The sequence below is a fragment of the Lethenteron reissneri genome, chromosome 22 (assembly GCF_015708825.2).
Source record: "Lethenteron reissneri isolate LAM-NWPU_2019-01 chromosome 22, ASM1570882v1, whole genome shotgun sequence".
Lineage (NCBI taxonomy): Eukaryota > Metazoa > Chordata > Hyperoartia > Petromyzontiformes > Petromyzontidae > Lethenteron > Lethenteron reissneri.
This window is the reverse complement of record NC_083800.1, coordinates 8,225,406-8,243,932: the sequence shown is the minus strand read 5'-3', so window position 1 is coordinate 8,243,932 and position 18,527 is coordinate 8,225,406. Positions and strand designations below refer to the sequence as shown.

Genomic DNA, 18,527 nt, shown 5'->3' with positions numbered 1-18,527 from the left:
TAACACATCGCATCAGGTACTCATTTGAGGCTGAGTCGACCTAGGGGAAGCCCAGGACCAGTTTAGATAACCGTCACTGGTGGTGGCCATGAGCGGGATTTGAAGTAGCGTCACCAGGTTTCGTAGCGCAATGCGCTAACCGCTCCACCACCGGGTGTTTGAGATGTCATTTATCTACGCGCACACACGCACACTTGTGCGGCAGGCGCCTGGCTGGCCCTGGCGACCCTGCTGCTGACGGTGCCGGCGACGTTGGGTTATGCGCAGGAGCGCTGCCGGCCGCGCCTCCCCGAGGAGCAGCTCATGGTGCAGAGGAGGCACTCGGTGTGGAAGGAGGACCTCAGCCGCATCACACTGAGTCGGCACGAAGCCCTCGCGGAAACGAAACATTTGTGAGTAATGGCACCATCAACAGAGGGGAGCGGGGGGGTGACGTGGCCCGCGGCCTGCCGGAAGCGTGGCAGCTGCTCGTTGTTACAGAGGTTCGCCGTTCGAAGTCGGCAGGTTGCCCTGGTTATTACTGCGAGTGTATTGATTGGGGAAAAAAAATGCATGCCCTTTGTGCGTCGCAGTTGCATGCCTAAGATGCCCTAATGTCATTTGACATCAGGGCATCTTGTATGTTGGCATCATGGTCCAAATATAAAAATTACCTCCAATTATCCATCAAACAGATATATTTGGATATATCCGTCTGTTTTGTACATGCTCTACCGATGTTCATATTACATTGCTGTTTCGTATCACGTTTATTTTTGCTAAAATTATATTCTCTATCAAACATCGCACCAAAAAACCTCAACATGTCAATAACACTTCATTAAAAATAAATAGTGTACCATTACCGAATAATTTCTTCCTGACTATCCTTGTTTAATGAAACAATTTTAGCATACAAAGCTACCACAGTAACCGAGCTATCCATACATGCTTGTAATCTAGAGATAATCTGATTCAGGAAAATCATTGATTGCATTTGCCTGCCTTGGTGGTACCAATAAAAGCCGTATTTGGGTCAATCGCTCAAGGACATGGAACAAACATATCGGACATCACCCTGATAAATACGCGGTACAGCCTGGTCCCTCTCAGAGCAACCTTTCTCCCTTGTTGCTCTGCTCTTCGTCAGAGTTTGCCCCCCCCCCCCCCCCCCCCACTTTATGAAAGATGAATCAAATACTCTGTGTGAATTAGAATTATGGTAGATTATCTGCCTGCCACGTGTCTCTGGCAGATGGACAGTTGTACCTTATGGTTCGTTTCAATGTTATGCAAGACTGTAATAGAGGGGGTCATCTGTTTTTAGAAACATTCATTTACAAGGAACATTTGCGAACATGGGATTCTTCAAGTATTAGCCAAGGAATAGTTTGGACACACTTGAAACAAACTCTCTATTTGATACAGATATGTTGGCTTCCTCCGCTAAACAATTTATAAGGAACTTACTATTGTTCTAAACCTCAGAGAGCTCTTGTAATAGAACAACAAGAACCTATATATTTGTTCTGTCATGCGATTCTGTCTCGTGAAATATGAGAACTGTGGCATCAAGTGACCTGCCACTCCTGGAAGCGTGCCACCAAGTGAAAATGCTATCGTCTATAATTAATCTGTGGCCTGAGAATGGCTTTTGAAGATGATTAGATACAATTGGAGTTGGATGTTTTGTGTAATCTCGGTCAATAATGGTCACTTAAGAGAAATATAGCCATTTGTTCAGCTGCTAAACTTTATTGGGCTGTAAGTAATGTAATTGTTATTGCATTGTTCACAGCTATTTAATATTATGTATATATTGTCGCCTTAGTGTACCAACGACATTAGCATTTACTGCCTGTTACATCTGGATTTACCGTAGCTTTAAATTAGGAGCAATTTTTGTCATATATGCTGTGACATTTTTACAACCGATGAAAACTTTGGTTATAAATAATCTGACGTGTACTTTTAAAAGTGCTGTTTTTTTTTACTATGCTTATAAAAAATATAACTAGTTTTATTTCTATATCTGCTCTCCTTTTTGTCATGCAGTTTAATTCAACTTCAACATATGCTCACGAGAGCGTGCGATTTGTGCGAGATATTCTATGGCATTATCAGCTGGGAGAGTCAGGCGCTCTCGGTGAGGTGAGTGTACCACTGCATTACATACATACAAGTGTCAGTCCAGGCAATTCTAGTTATCCTCCTGTCTGCCTCGGCTTTTGCCAAGCGCCGATTACCATTGAGGGCCTTCATAAACGCACGAATGATTGGAGCGGACGATTTACAACTTGAGTGATAAACATTGGCATTCAGACACTGCTAAGATGCCTTAGTCTGGAGGGTATGAGGACCAGATTGTCCTTTAAAGGCCTTGGTTTACAATAAAAGCATGAATGTGTATTTTTGTAAAAGATAGTCACAAATATATCATAGCACTTGCATAAGGAAGTACAATTGCATGTGTGTAATAGGATATGCTCTAAAATGTGAATTGCTTTGTTCTCTTTTAATAGGTTTTATGGATGTCTATTGGCTGCACTTTATACATTTTACTTCCTGCCCCTGCACTGGATGATACTGTTGGTTGTGAATATAACGTTTTTCTGGAATCAAGACTTCCTCATAGGTGAGAGTTTTTTTTTTTCGTGAAATATGCAGATGCAACTGGAACTTCTCGGTTGTAATGTAAATCAACAGCGGTCACGACGTTTTTGTGAATGCGGTGCTTAAAGGTGTCGTCCTAAGCAAAGGTCGAGGCATTCGCTAAACCTCTGACACTGCCCATTGGATAAATAACACCAGCTAGCATACACGAGCTGATTCATACACGACATAATGCCAATTTTAAATGATCTGATTTCATTTACTTTGGCAGTGCTTAACAATGTTAGGTGTCTGATATCAGAAAAATACGAGCGTCTTCGATAAACTAAAGCAAATCTAATACTGTGGTTCTTTTGGTAAAGTCATGTAGAAATAAAAGAAATAATGGGATACACGACGTTTCGTTTGCAACACAAGCAACCGTCATCAGGTGTGAAAGAATGCAAGCTCGGAGAGAGAAACACATACAGAGAGACACACACACATAGACACTGAGACACACAGTGTCTCTCTCTCACTGTGTGTGTCCCTCGGTGTCTTTCTACGTGACTTTACCGAAAGAACCAAAGAGTAATTCCTGCAGTCATGAAAGCTTCACATATAATACGCTTTATTTTTGCAATCATCATGTAATTCTGACATCGGGCACACTTAATGCCTTTAAATCATTTGCTGGAAACAGTTTTTTTTGTGTGCCCAGCTTTATGCAAGCATCATGGTGTTTTCAACACAAACGTTGTGATGGCGAGATGTTAACTACCTCGCCTGGTATACAGGAGGTCGTGGGTTCGATCCCTACCCTGACACCTGTATATTTAGAGTTTGCATCTTGCCGTGGTCGCATGGAATTTTCTCCGGGTCCTCTGGTTTTTCCCTCTTATGTTTAGAATCAACGTACGTTTTGAGTATTTGGGTACTCTATATTTCCACACGATAAGCCACTTCCATGAGCTATAATTTATGGCCAATGTTACTTCTGAAAAAAGGGTTGGATAACTCAGTGGACCTCACTTGGTAAAATAATAATAGTTTATGGTTTTTACAGACAAACAAAAAAACGTTTCCAAGTTCAGTTTTATAGCCACCCTATTGGTGTGCACACAAGGCTGTGGCCTATCTGCAGTTACCATATTCCTCCAGTAGATGGTGCCATTGTGCTTCGGGAAGTGACATGAACAATTAAGAACACGAAACAAAGCTATAAACTATTTTTTATTTTACCAGGTAAGGCCCATTGAGCTATATAGCTTTTTCAGAAGCGACCTGGCCACAAATGATAGCTCAACGAAGTGGCTTTTCATGTGGAAATGTAAAGCTGCCAAATACTCTAAACGCACGTTGATTCTAAATGTGGAGGGAAAAACCAGAGGACCCGGAGCCACGTAACCACGGGGAGAACATGCAAACTGCAACTATTCAGGCTGACACACAAGATAATACTAATATTAGAAGATGTTTGCTACTTAAGCTTAACATTTCAGTTGTCATTATTTCGTCATGAATGTTAGAGTAAGTAAAACTAGTATAAATGTTAGACTTATGGTAATTTTCCATTAGCTTTTTGTTAAATTTGCCAAAAGGTGGCAGTGTGGATTGTGTGCCTGGATTTTGCTCGATATGCACCACATTCTTTCATATCCGTTTAATCTGTTTATTTTATGTGTTCACATTCCATTTCTTAAATCCCCTCCCAGAGAGGGCATTTAGCTTCTGGTCCATCTGCTGTGGCACTTGAAAGTGGTCAGAACATTGAAGGCAGTGAGCTGCCACTATCATAACCAAGTTAATTACCAACTTTTAAGTGATTCATCTGGAAAACAAGCGATGCCAAAACAAGCAAGTCTTGTAAAATAACTTGCATGTTGAGCCAAACAGAGCTACCCATTGTAATACGCTGTCAGTGCTTGAAATTTGTAAGCACGTGTACAAGCACACGCATTGTCCAATGCCAATTCGCACAGAAATACATGTTGCTAATCAACTGCTGGGCAAGGGCCTTACTCGCGTTGTGCGGCCTGTGAGAGTTATGTGATCATACTTCACCGCGCTCGTCAGGATGGGTTGGCAAAGGAGGGGCAGCATAGATGTTGGAGCATAGAAGTACCGTGCAACAGGTGGTCTCACATCCAAGCACTATGCAGGCTCAAGCCCACTTGTTTTTAATACGGTACAACAATGGATTTGGCTATGGTGCATTCTGCTGGCCACAATGCCGTCTCGAAGGCTAAGCAGCGTTGAGGCTGGATTAGTGTTTGTACGGGTGAGCACTATATATAACAGGTTTTATACGCCTATTGAGTTTTATGTGGTGGACAACAGATGGCATCACAGCAAAATCCATTGTTGTATATTATACTTCTATGTCTATGCACCCTGCCTTCACCAGCCCGCGATTACCAAGACTGTGAAGGTCTGGTCAAATAACCCCTTGACCTGCACGGCGTGGGGAAGCTGTAACCCAGCCAGCAGTAGATATGATTAAAGTGCGGTACATGTACACATTTGAATGCATGCATAGATCTAATATGTCCACTCATAAATAACTGCGACTGCTGCATGCAGTGATGTCAGAGTGGTGGCGCAACCGGAAGCAGCAGCGGCGGCAGCAGCAGCAGCAGCAGCAGCAACAGGTTCAGCAGCAGCAGCAGCAGCAGGAAGAGGAGCTGGGGCCCCCGCTGTCTCCCGTGGAGGTCACCGTCACGGAGCCCAACGAGGCAGAGGAAGAGGCCGTTGCCCCCGATAGCTACGGCAGTGAGGTGCGCCGCCAACGCCAGGCACGGGCAGCGTCCCTAGCAGCCTGTGGCTTCCTACGGCCCACGGCCTTGGGACGTTAATCCCATCGCGTTAAAGTTGGTGCTGCGCTTACTATGGCCACATTCCATCTCTGGGAATTACAGTTATCGGTTTGATTGTCATGCGATGAACATGATGCTCGTACAACAAGAGTGGGCAGGAAATTGATGCCCTCTCTACCTTTGTGGATCAGAGTTCACTTGAAGGGATCTCAGAGGTGACTTTGTTGTCCCCGCTCCTTTGGGCCGTTCTCGAACAAGAAGGGCTACACCGCCCTGCGAGAGATGGCAATGGATTTGTTTTGTCTCTCGACACGACACCGAAAGTCCAATTGGGATAAAATTGTGGTTAAATGTCCAATCACACGGTGCTGTCAGATGTCTCAACTTTGCGCGTTTGTGATGGGCTGGACTCGTAAGAGTGCGGAATATCAAATTTTCTTATTTACTTTGGCCTCTTTTCCGCTGACTTTGACCCTGGTTGTCGGTGGAGACCACCATGAGATGCTGCTTTTTGACGCAGCGCCAATTGCTTGTTACCGGGGACGGGGATTGCTCTGCTGGTGTTGGCGGCGGCGGCAATCTTGACATTGGTTTAACGATTTTCACATTGATGTCAGCTTTATTAATATAATTGCTAAAGATGACGAGTGATCAGCTACATTATGGGACCTCCTTTGCCAGTTCCAAAATATGAGAATACGTTTTCCCCTTTTTTCTGGCAACAAACAGGTGTGTTAAGATGTTAGAATACCAAACTGAAACCTTTTTACAAGGAATCATTTCTGCATTAACCACAAAACTTGTGGTCAGAATGCAATAAAAAAACACACTGATAATATATGCATTGTCTTTGAAACTGATTGGTCCACACCAAAAGGAGTCCTCTGGTCTAACACCGTTTTCAGACTCGGCTCAAAAGAAAGCTGTCTCGGGTGTGGACCAATCAGTTTCAAGGACAATGCATATATTATCAGAGTGAGTTTTTTGTTTGCATCCTGACCACAAGTATTGTGGTTCATGCAGAAATGATTCCTCGTTAAAAGTTTCAGTTTGGTGTTCTAACATCTTAACACAACTGTTTTGTTGCCAGAAAAAAGGGGAAAACCTCTTCTCATGACGAGTGATGCGGACTGATGGCTGTTCAAGGTTGTTATAGGGGTTTTGCGACTGAAATCACGGTGAATTTGTGGGGGGTAGTTGATTGCAGTAAAGGTGAAGTCGTTGGGTTTTTTTTTATGTGTCCCCACGTTCAGTGTGTGGTCCGGATGAATCAGAAATAATAATACTAACCAGGAGAGTGGTAGTATTTGTATATATATATATATAAAACAAATGAGAACGAATTCTGGCAGATGATTTAATTATGAATAAAAAAAACAGACACGCACTCACAACATTGGTGGTCGAGGGCACATTTTTACAGCGTTTGCTGGCCACTTCTTCTTGGCAAAACAGCCATTCAAAACCAATTAGGGGTTAATGTGGAATGCCCCATAATTAAGGGCGCTGGTAAGCAAATACACGAACTGTTCAACTGATGTCATTGACGCTGAAGCGTACGCGTTCATTCATGCGATGAAACTGTTGAGAGATATTGATTTGAAACACTCTGTGTGGCTTTACGCTGTGGTAATTTGATCGCTCGTGATCGAACCCGGTTAGAGCACATGGTTACATGTGTTTTCGTGCATTTTTACATATTCTTAAAATTATACTGAATGTATTCGGAGTAAAAGTAAAATGAAGGCGAACACTGTTCATATGAATCGTCACTGTTAAAATGTACCTAGTTAATTTGCAAGAAGGCGGGCTTTGCATACTCTTGCAATAACAACATTGATCATTGTTGGCAATGTTTTCAATTATTGACAATGTAATATACGTGTATTATCAACGGAGCGCAACCATTAAAATAAGCAGAAGTCTGGGTACATCATCATTTGTGACCTATCCACTGCTAGATGAAGACATCACAAAGTCCATCCACATTTTTCAGTCTCGCAATAAAAAAAAAATCCATGTAGCTCCTGAACACGCACTGATCGCATGGCTCCATTTCTGCAGTGGTTGACAATGATTGAGGATGGAAGAAAAGACAATTTAGAGGCCAACCAACCACATGAGCAAAACAGATTTAGGAGAGGGTTTTTCTACCTTCACACACCTGTATCTATAAGATTATGCAAAAGATGAATGGATTTGAAGTACCATTAGTTGTCGTTTTTAACACGGTAAATCAGTGTTCTTCATTACAAGACCCGCGGGTCACTGGCCTTTAGTGCGGCCCCCGACAATACACAAATGTGAAAACACCACATCGTCGTGCTGTCAAACCCAATGGTTTCAAATGTGTGATGGCCCTCACACTGATGTCTTATTGGCAAAAGTGGCCCCCTACTGAAAATTAGCGAAGAACACTGCGGTAGGTGCATTTCTGAAAAGTGCTGCGTTCAGCAAAAACAACATTAAGCGCAAACGATTTCCTCAAATTATTTAACGATGAAGTTTGACAAGATACGATGTACTCGCAAATTGCGTTACACATAACTGAGAGTACGCCGCCACGTTCCTGTATCATTGTAGTATCCTGCTCGGTCTTGCAGCTCAAGAAAATAGTTGTCGACCACTTGGAAACTGCGTTATAATGGTGCTGAGGCTTTGTACACGATGAAAATGCATTTTCCTCAATTGAAATTGATGCACTCATCCAAAACATTCACCACCAAGGCATAATTAAGAAATATTTACAAATTCTAAACAGCATATACAAGAATGAAGTTACAAAACGGCATAGCAGCGGTGTACTCGGACAAGGTGACGCGCTTTTGCCAAAGTTATTCACAGTGATTTTTAGAAGAAGATTTTTTTTTTTATCGGATTGGAGAATGACTTCAACATGAACATGGAAACAACACTAACCATCTCGAAACTGCTGAAAAACATACCCATGATAACAATATTGAACTTCTTTCGCACCGTACGTAGTCATCGTTACTCGGACTATCGTTTATTAATTGTCCGTATGCTAATAACACTTAGAAACTCTTAATGTCCAGAGTTGGATTTAGTTGGAAAATGTTGCCATGGCCAGGTTAGCCTGCAAGGTATGTTACTGTGCAGATTTCTGAGCACATGTTGAACATGATATTTGTTTTTGTAAGGAGCAGAGCCAATATTTGTACACGTTATAAGCTTTTATTCATCTGGACATTATCCACGTAAGAAACCCAGGGGGCTTTAGGCTGACGCGGACCAATGCTGCTCTCGTTGGGACCAAATCCAGGTGTTGTACTGCATCGGAAAGTACTCTTTGGCTATGCTTGAAAAGAGCTAATTTCCTACAAACGTCTGGAGCATGAAAGGGCTCTATATTCATGAAAATCCCACAGTTTTACTTACATAATCAACTTTCTCAGATAATATCTGCAGTTAATTTAACTTTTATGACCATGCTGTCTTGTTCAGACAGTAGAGAGAGCCCTTGTAAAATCCAAAAGGTTAATGTTGCAGAATGGAGAGGTTTTGGAAAGGGCCTTTCTTTTTAACCGTCTACTCCTGGCAAATGCCTGTTTGCATGTTGGTCATATGATCAGTCAAAAGCATAGTGGGATAGTTTACACTTAAGTGATGGGAGTCATTTCCTTTGACTGCTGAATGTGTAATTTTGCAATCTAAACTGCTTCCAGTAATGCCACCACTGTAACTTACGGGTATAAAAATCTTCATTGTTAAGTTGGTACTCGTGTTGTAATTTATTTTCTTTCAATGTGTGTGTTCTTATTGAGTCTATCCTCTAGGTATGTTGGAGTAGGTTGCCCGACTTCTTCTTTACATTTTTAACATTTGCATAAAATGTTAAGTTTTGAGTGGTAATACATTTCTCATAATTCATGATTATTTATGCAGAGTGTGGTTTTATATGTAGCCATAATAACTGTATACTATGAGCGGAGTGTTTATTTAAAACAAAAGATCAAATGCTAATGCTCTGAAACTTCGCTCTTTTCTTTTTTGTATCATTGAAGGGTCTGATGGAGGATCCCGTAAAATATTTTTCTCATGAGTCTTTGCAGCCAAGCACAGACGACAGCGAAGAGCAGTCACTGGAGGATGAGTTTAAGGATGCTATCGAGGTAAGACCTGTAATGTTAATCACTTGTAGCCTGAATTATACTCGCGTTACCTTACAGTCTTATATTCAGACGTTACTACAGTACTTGCTTATACTACACTGTACAAATTGCCTTCGTATGCCTTTTATAACTTGGTTCAAGACGACGATTCAAAATGTGACCCTTAAGCATAGCAAGAATGTCATGCACAGTGCATTTCACTATATACAACTGTTTCACTAAGCTTAAAAGGAAACGGGCATTTTTATATTTATATATTGTTCACATCGTTGGACGGTGACTGGCGGTATTGTGTGGCGCATTTGTGTAATAAGCTCCCCGGTACGTGTTGAAGACTGATATGAGTTGAACAGCATTGGGACGTGGTACCCGCACAGCAGAGGTCGCAAACGGGTTTTGATTCCTTACCCGTACCCGGCTGCACCAGGGTCGCAAATGGGTAACCGTACCCGTACCCGGCCGTGTACGGGTAGCCGTTCCCTACCCGTACCCTACCCGTACCCTACCCGAAATGAGTGACAAATGGCTACTCACCAGTGACTCACGGCCTACCCGTACCCGGCCGCACCAGGGTCGCAAACGGCTACCCGTACCCGGCCGGGTACGGGTAGCCGGGTATCGGGTAGGGTACGGGTATCGGGTACCCGGTTGCGACCTCTGTCGCACAGCCACAACGCTGCGCTTACTGGGTCCGTTGGCCCTGAAGTCACCGGCAGGCACTCTCGTCCACATCCGTGGAAGCACTCGTGTTCCTTAATTCGCACTTGACCACTTAATGCAATGCGCTCCTTCACACAAGCATAAACGGACCCCAGTTGTGGGTTAGCTCGGTGAATAGAAAACCTCCGTTGCCTGCAGAAATTGTTAATGTTTGTTTTTAAGCGTATTAGAAGTTCTCTAGATTTTCATTGCACTGGTCATCTGCCAGCTGCTTGCCCCCTGGGTGCTTCAGTAAGAAAATGTCACCCTCTGGAAATTATAAAATGTGGCACATATTCGATACTGGTTACTTAAAGGACATTTTGCACTGCCCCCTCAGATGAAAATGCGGCATGGGATATATAACTGTGAAAACTGATGGTTTTACGATTATTTATAATGCAGACGAATTCTCCCGTCCCATAATAATAATATGAGGTTTATTTTTGCATGAGCATCGGTATAAAAAAAGTAAAGCAATGGGACAATTAAATTGAGCAGACTCTGTATACGTTACTTGAAAGGTAATCGCTCTTAATGTATTGTGAGATGGTGTTATTTGTACTCATAAGTGGGACGAAAATGTCAAACTATGGTAGTCTTGATTTTTTTGCAGTGTCTTGTTTTCAAATTGTTTTGACCACTGCTCATGTATATATGCATAACAAAAACCGCAGCTTTAAAGGGAACGTTTTGGAGAATTAATTCTGAATCGGTTTTTGCATCATTGTTCAAGTACGCTTAGTAAAAGAAAAGGGAAGAAACATGAAATTGAGCAGAAACCCTTTTGGCATGACCAAAACACTTCCAAATTCCGCTGTTGCCTTGAAGCAACAGATGGATCGTGTTTATCAGAATAGATTAAAAACAATTGGCCAATAAACTGTCACCGTAGAAATGAGTAAAGGTTTGTAATTAGAGTGAGAAAATGTACTTTCTGAAGTTACACTTGTCCCATGTAATGCCTGTTACCCACAATTCCAGGGGTAGGTTCCTCTTATACTGTGTAATAGTAGTGTACTGCAATTTAGTTGCATAGTTGCCCGGACGTGGAGCGAAACGTTAGACATGGTGCTGAGTAACACGCGGTACAATCTAAAAAGCACATCAGGGAGTGAGTAGGGTTGTGTGCAGCATTGCTTCTGCTCTCTGGGTTCGGGAAACGAGTCTGTTTTTAAATCCTTTATATTAAGTTCGTTTGCTTGCTTGCTTAGGACCGTGCAAATCTTTCTGTCGTTTTTTAACCCACTTCCCGTGATCCAATCGAGCTGACATTTTGCACACAGACTCGTTGTGCGTGACAATGCATTTTCGTGAAAATTTTTTTCAAAAATTTTGCACTGTTTAGGGAATTTTTTTAAAATATTTAATTACCAATTGTTTAATGCTGCCAGACAATCATCTGACCCATAGGTGGCAGCCATCTCAAGCCAGAGGACGAGAGGACTCTAGCCGCCCCGATGCCACGCATATAAAGGATTTATAGTGAAAAACTTTGTTTTTACTGGTTTACTTGTTTTTGTTTAACTAAACATTTGCTCTATTCTGTTTTGATCAGTGTGAACATTTCAATTTGGGAACGCGGTACACGCCCCTTTGATTTTCACAATATCGTTATAAAACTGCGCTTGGCTCCAGATAGATTAATTAAAATATCGTTTCGTTTTTGGCAGTGAGCAGTGGCCTCGGGTTGCAGTATGCAACAATGAGGCTGGGGACTTTCATTTTGCGCACTCATTTGCATGATCAGCCAATGAGAAATAGTGCAAAAGAATTTGGCACTTTTGTTTGGTTGGCTGAGCATGCTGGAATGTTTCATTTTTCTAAGTGAAAAAAAAAAATATTTGCACCAGTGCAGAAATGTCCATCTTGCATATTTTAAAACATTAGCGTTTGCTTAGGTATGTAAGCCTTAAGTCTATGCCACCTAATAATAGGAGCGGATAGTCGGTCACACGAGGTTTTTCTGAATCATGTGGTTGTCCTAATCCGCTAAAACTTTCTCTGCTCAATCGCCCGCCTTTGGACTGCAGACTCTTTTTATTAAAAGCATAAATGTTCACTTTCACTTGCATCCGATTAGCAGCAGCATTCATAGGAATACATTGTGTGAATCCTAAGCAGCATACACAGTCTTCTTGATTCTTTCGGTAAAGTCACGTAGAAGGGAAATAATAAAATAATAAAAATAAAACATAATAAAATAATTCTCACGACGTTTCGGCCACAACGCAAGCAGCCGTCCTCAGGTGAAGACCAGGTCTGTCGCTGTCTCCCCGACAAGAATTATTTTATTATGTTTTAATCTTATTATTTTATTATTTCCCTTCTACTTGACTACCGAAAGAACCAAGAAGATGAATCCCTGCAGTCGCGAAAGCTTTAAATCGAAGCATACACAGTATTTCACACTTGACTAACAGGTGCACAGAAACAAATGCCATGTACATACCAACAACATGTGTGCAGCGAATTACAGTATTGACATGTTAAACACACTTAAGCAGTTACGATAAACGTAATAAAACCTGCCAAAAGCATGACATTCAATACTTTTAGAGGTTTTGTGCGGAAGGCGCTGGACTAAGCATGACCATCTCGGTGGTGTTTCCCTAATTCCACATTTTTTTGTGCCGCAATCCTGGAGGTAGCGTGCATGAAATAATTAAGCCATTAATTACGGGCGAGGATGTTTGTTTAATAAACTGCCAGCTTAAACATGGCCAAGCAATTTTGGCCCTTTTTCTGCTTCATGCGTTTCACTACAGATTAATGTTTGGAAATGCAAGTGCAGTAAGTTGAAAATGAGGTTTTCAGTTGCAAATCACAGCCACTTTTAAAGCATTATATGCACCATAAGTGCAGCATTGTGTACCTGTCTCGAGCAATCATTCGGGCACGTGCAGGCTGTTACGTAGACAGGCAGGAAAAAACACACCTGACATAAAATAATTCTAAAATAAAAATTGTAATCGCTTATTGAAATGGAAGTGTTACTTAAGTCTTCCAAACAATGTGTTTTTCCACTTTTATGTTGGAGAGTTCATGTTTCAAAAGATATTCACCCATGAGCATTTTATTTCTTAGGAAGCAGACACAATATTTAGAATTAAACACAACGCTTTTATCTCCATATATATACAATATTTAAATGTGATTTTGGGATGAAATAATCAGCTTTTTTTTTACATTTAATTAACTCTATTGAGTGGAATGCAGGGTTGATTAAATGTCCTGACATCTCGTATCCTGTGATAGGAGGTCTGATTGTGAGCCATAATGTATCGTAACAGTTTGAATCGGTCATAATGGACTAATTTAACTGTTTTTATAACTATTGTTGTTTGTGCGTTTTCTTTTGGTGCCATTTATTAATTTGTTTATAATTTTTTTGTTTTGCTTGGTCGTAGGGTTTTTATTTGCTTGGTGTGTATGTACGTGTGTGTGTTGGGCTATTCTGCAACGTGCGTAGCCAACCGCGTATATGAGTTTTGGTGCTGATATATAATTAATGTACAGCGTTGTGGGATGCTGTTGGCATGCATGATGCTACATAAAATGAAGGTATTATTATATTCTGTGTTGTGGTGCCTTGGTTGGCAGCGTTGGACTTATTAGTCTTGGCCGTGATTCTGTCCAATCCATACAAAACAAAATCAAAGATCCCCGTAAAGCCTTAACAGACTGTTGGGGCAAGTGCTGTTCGCGAGCACCTAATGAAGGCCGGAACAGCACACGAGGGAGTGGGTGGCCAGCACCATGCCCGGTCGCCTTTGTCTCCTGAGTGGCGATGTTTACCCATTTGAGGCTGAGTTGACCTTGGGGAGGTCCAGGACCGGTTCAGATAATCGTTGCTTGTGTTGGCAACGAGCGGGAATTGAACTCGGATCTCCGGGTTCATAGCTTAGCGCGTTATCCGTATACACACACACACACATTCCCACTTCGACATCCATTATAACACGATGGGGAGACCAATGAAAAAACACTTTATTATATAAGCATAGAAAAGTAAGACTGAATGGAGCATTTTGTAAAAAACAGGTCTAAACTTTATAATAAACTTAAAAGAAGTACTTGGAGAAAGTACTGGTGTTAATAAGAACTGACTTTTGGCTTCCCACCAAATCCTAAGTAATGAATAATGTATTTTCCTGGATAGCGGAGACAGCTAAGGGCTCTATCCATGTAAGTCAACTACGGTCACCTATGACCCTTCTGAATGCATTTGCTGTGTCGGTGGGAGAAGGGGTTGGGGGATATTTTTAGGATGTGAAAATTGTATATTTACCAATGATTGTCAGTCACCCCATAAGGAAAGTGTTCTTAAGTTTATATTTGCTTAGGTGTCAGTTGGAGGTAGGTCTTTATATCAGAGGCAGAATAATGAAATGTGAAGGTCAGGACAAGGTGTAATAAACTGCATTTGAAGCTTACTTTTTCAAAAAGGCTGCCTTGTTTGCTAATGCATGTTGGTTTTAAAGTCTTAAGCGTTGGTGAGATGTGTATTTTAGGGCTGTTCTTGCAGGTGTCGCTTATAATGTACCAGCAACAAGAAATTACCACGATAGAAAAGACGTGTCCGTATATGCAAGTTAACGACATAATATTCACTTTGAGATGAAGCAAAGTGGGCTGAGGCTGGACACACGTCACCGTTACGGGATGATGTTCATCGGTAGAGAATCGCATCTGCAGTGGCAGCCCAAAGGAGGGAACGCAACGTGTGGTGATGTCCAATGGGGAGTTGGAGCGCCGAGATCAGTCCATGTGTGCATGAGCTCGGTGGATTTGATGCCTCGTGAGAGCGCGAGAGACAGCGACGGCTAGGGAAAGCCTTCATCCAGAAGTGGATAGGCCTTGGCTGACGATGATGGTTGCAGAAGGCAATGGAGTGGTGTCCATCTTCTTTTGGGAGCGCTGGGCTAAAATTAGACGTGCTACATGTCCACTCTAATGAGGAGTCATGGATAGATGGGATTTTGGTTTGCATCCCATTGTACTTTTCTTCAAAACGTGATTTCAAATCGAGCAACGCTAGAAATTATATCTTCGCATATTACTTCCTTTCTCTGCTCGTCAGATCCTCGGTTGCATGTTTATTTTAAATATTTGCACAGGCGTTTCTGACGCTTTGTTGTACCCATTAAATAGCGATTCTCTCTTTTTTTGTGCTGCTCACTGTTGCACTTGCAAAGGAGAGGATGCTGCCTGTGTTGGTAAGTAATCATGCTCAATTTAAGTTTAATAATGGCGTGGTTCGTTGCTTGTGTTGTTTTTTTGCCCTCTGTTTTCTAATATGTGGTATAGAGTAACATACTTTCCCCCCGTGTGCTCTGTAAGAAAGTTGGTAAATAACTTCCAGGTCTTTGCTTTAAGACACTGCGTTTAAGCTGTGTATTGTGAAAAAATACGAGACTGGGCGACTGACTCTAGGTTTCATTACGCATCGCAAGGTTGCGTTGTCTGCGTCGGAATGAATTCGAGTTTTAATACCGATATTAGTGTTCACGATTTGCAATGTATAGGGGGCGTGTGATGACTGTGCTTATTGCATTTGAATACAGAGCAAAAGGTTGTAGCCTATTTAACGCGTTCGTGAAAATCGTACATTCTGCACCAAAACGTAGGCATCTCGATATTTGGATATCGGCTATGTTCAAATATACAATTGGGCGAACAAAACGCAAACCCCTCAGAGGATGGCATGAGCTTCACAGTTACCGTTTGTGATTAGCATTTAATGTGCCGTGGTTGGTGGGTAAAAGAAATCTACATCACCGTTAATCATTGCAAATGGCTTGGAACACTCATTTCAGAAAAGGGGTGCAGCCCTGTTGCGGTGCTGTGACTAATCAAATGAATATGGAATACCTTTGTGGTTAGTTTTTTTTTTAAACAGCAGATGATCAACTCGATGCAGATGGTATTAATTGGAAATGCAATTAAGGTGATTACAGCTCAGGGACACAATTTCCCAAACTTCCCGTGGTAGGAAGGTGGTTCTGATTATTAGTGTGGCGTGTGACACTGGCACAAAGCAGACGGGCCAGGCTGTGTAAACACAGCGACTTGATCTGCGGTAAGATTATCTGGGGCCGCTTTAAGAACATTTAGTAACCTGCATGATCACGTTTCCTCGCAGATGTTGACGATGCATTCTTTGTTTTCTAAAAGCCGCTTGTTAAAAAAAAGGGCTTCATAAATATCGTAATTTTAAAAACGTTCAAATTTCAGCTGCAGATATATTTGTGATTTTTAACTCTAATTTTTGCAGCGTCGTAAGCGTCTCAATAAAATGTCAATCACTAGCCGTAAAAAAATGTCACACTGCTTTAAAGAGTAGGCCAATTATTGACCCATGCCCTCTTGTGCCATCCCCTTGTGTGTCACTGGCTGCTGATGAATAAAGCCATATCCAATCAAAGCCGTGGTAAATTTGACCAGTCCGTGAGCAATTTAAGAAATTCTATCCTACTTTAATCATAAATGCCCATTTATTAAATTGACCTAAAATCATAATGCTAGACACTCCTGAAATTAGTTATTCTTCTGGAAATTAAGGCATGAATTTTAGTATTATTATCACCATACAGCAGCATGTTATATGCTTGCAGCTCATGCAAACACCATGCATATAAACATTTAAAAATATAAAAACTTAGTAAATATTAAGAATGTGACAATTTAATTTACCTCCGTTGCACTCTTTTGTTCATTTTGAAATGTGTATTTTTTGTTGGCATTTTTTATTACGTCGCTTATTTTTCCGTCACTTAGCTGTTGATGAGATAAACTGACAACACAAGTGGGTGCATTTGCGGTGTGCATCTTGCATGCATATCCCTCTGTGGCCCTATTAGAAAACGCATCATGCAATCCTCGCAGCACAATTTGCTCCATTCAATGTTGGATATTTTCAGAGCCAAGCTTTCCAGTTCCTCTCATTTACTGGAGCATATCCTTACCTGGCTGCTTTGTCACTTGTCTTTCTCGCTCCGAGGGATACCTTAGGGTAGCTTTCTGATATGTTTCCTGCTTGTACCACATGTTATTTGACATAAGTCTACCGCTTTGTTCCTGAACGAAGCCCAACGTTTGGTGCGTGACATCGAATTTCATTCCAAACAACACGTGGTACATTTCAAACAAATTGGAGAGCTATACAGCAGAACTTAAAACACCTACACTGTTAGTGTTTTTTTACGGTGGAGCCCTCAGTTTAATATTAATGACAATAATGTACGTTATTTATTCAGCAAAGCCTCACCGAGTCTCTATCTATAGGAAGACTTCTTGAGATGTCCTACATGGGGATCTTCGCCCAGCTCCGTTTTAATGAGGCTTTGACTTAACGTGGAAGGAGACCCGAGTAGCCAGATGAATTCTAGATTTGAAGCTTCTAGATATGAAGCTTTCGTGACTGCAAGGATTCATATTCTTAGGTTTTTTCAGTAAAGTCACGTAGGTAAAATATAATTTTCATTATTATTTAATTTACTTATTGTTTTTACCTACATTACTTTACCGAAAAATACCCAGATGAACTCCACCACGCATACAACGGGGTGAGAATCACCGGTGCCATCCCTTGGCCATTTCACAACACCTGGGGATGGTTTACCCAACTAAACACCAACTGGGCTCGACCCTGCTTGCCACCAGACACCTCATGAAGCCGGGTGCATTTACGGTTACTTGGTCATAGGTTCGAGTGAACTTTGCTTTGGTTAACTCGGCACAGAAGCTGTGCTCCTGACGGCAAACAAAACTAAATTATAAATAAAAAAACCTCGGAGCTGTGTGAAAGGTGGTGGACGGGGAGAAAGTCTGGTTTCACGGCTGCTGATTCAGCAGCTGTGTTGCCTTCCTGTGGAAAAATACGACTGAACTTCCCAGCCTGCTCCCCTCTCTGCATTTCCCACTCACTATTCCCACACCGCCAGTTACCTCTTTCATCAGTGCATTACTCTAAAAAAACACACGTTAACTAATATATTTATTTAATAAGTTATTCTATTTATGTTATGAATTCATTTTTTTCGTAATTTGTTAGTGGCTTCTGTCATTGAGAACATTTTATAGGGGATGTCTTCTTCTCGGTTCTTTCGGTAAAGTCACGTAGAAGGGAAGTAATAAAATAATAAAAATAAAATATAATAAAATAATTCTCACGACGTTTCGGCCACAACGCAAGCAGCCGTCCTCAGGTGAAGAACAGGTCTGTCGAGAAGACAGAGTCTACGTGACTTTACCAAAAGAACCAAGAAGATGAATCCCTGCAGTCACGAAAGCTTTAAATCGAAAG

At 41.6% G+C, this 18,527-nt stretch overlaps 1 protein-coding gene across 4 annotated transcripts in view; it reads left to right on the top strand.

Annotated features, from left to right (window-relative positions):
* ZFYVE27 (zinc finger FYVE-type containing 27) overlaps window positions 1–18,527 on the top strand; it is a 58,278-nt gene that overhangs the window by 19,157 nt on the left and 20,594 nt on the right. For 3 of the 4 annotated variants that reach the window (XR_009755455.1, XM_061556505.1, XM_061556508.1), the window contains exons 3-8: window positions 206–392; window positions 2,035–2,130; window positions 2,502–2,614; window positions 5,155–5,348; window positions 9,413–9,520; window positions 15,418–15,438. Coding sequence is in view for 3 of the 4 variants with exons in the window: in XM_061556505.1 (XP_061412489.1) it covers window positions 206–392; window positions 2,035–2,130; window positions 2,502–2,614; window positions 5,155–5,348; window positions 9,413–9,520; window positions 15,418–15,438 (719 nt within the window). In the remaining variant the exon portion in view is untranslated. The remainder of the gene's footprint in view (window positions 1–205; window positions 393–2,034; window positions 2,131–2,501; window positions 2,615–5,154; window positions 5,349–9,412; window positions 9,521–15,417; window positions 15,439–18,527) is intronic. The other variant, XM_061556507.1, reaches the window with a different exon arrangement.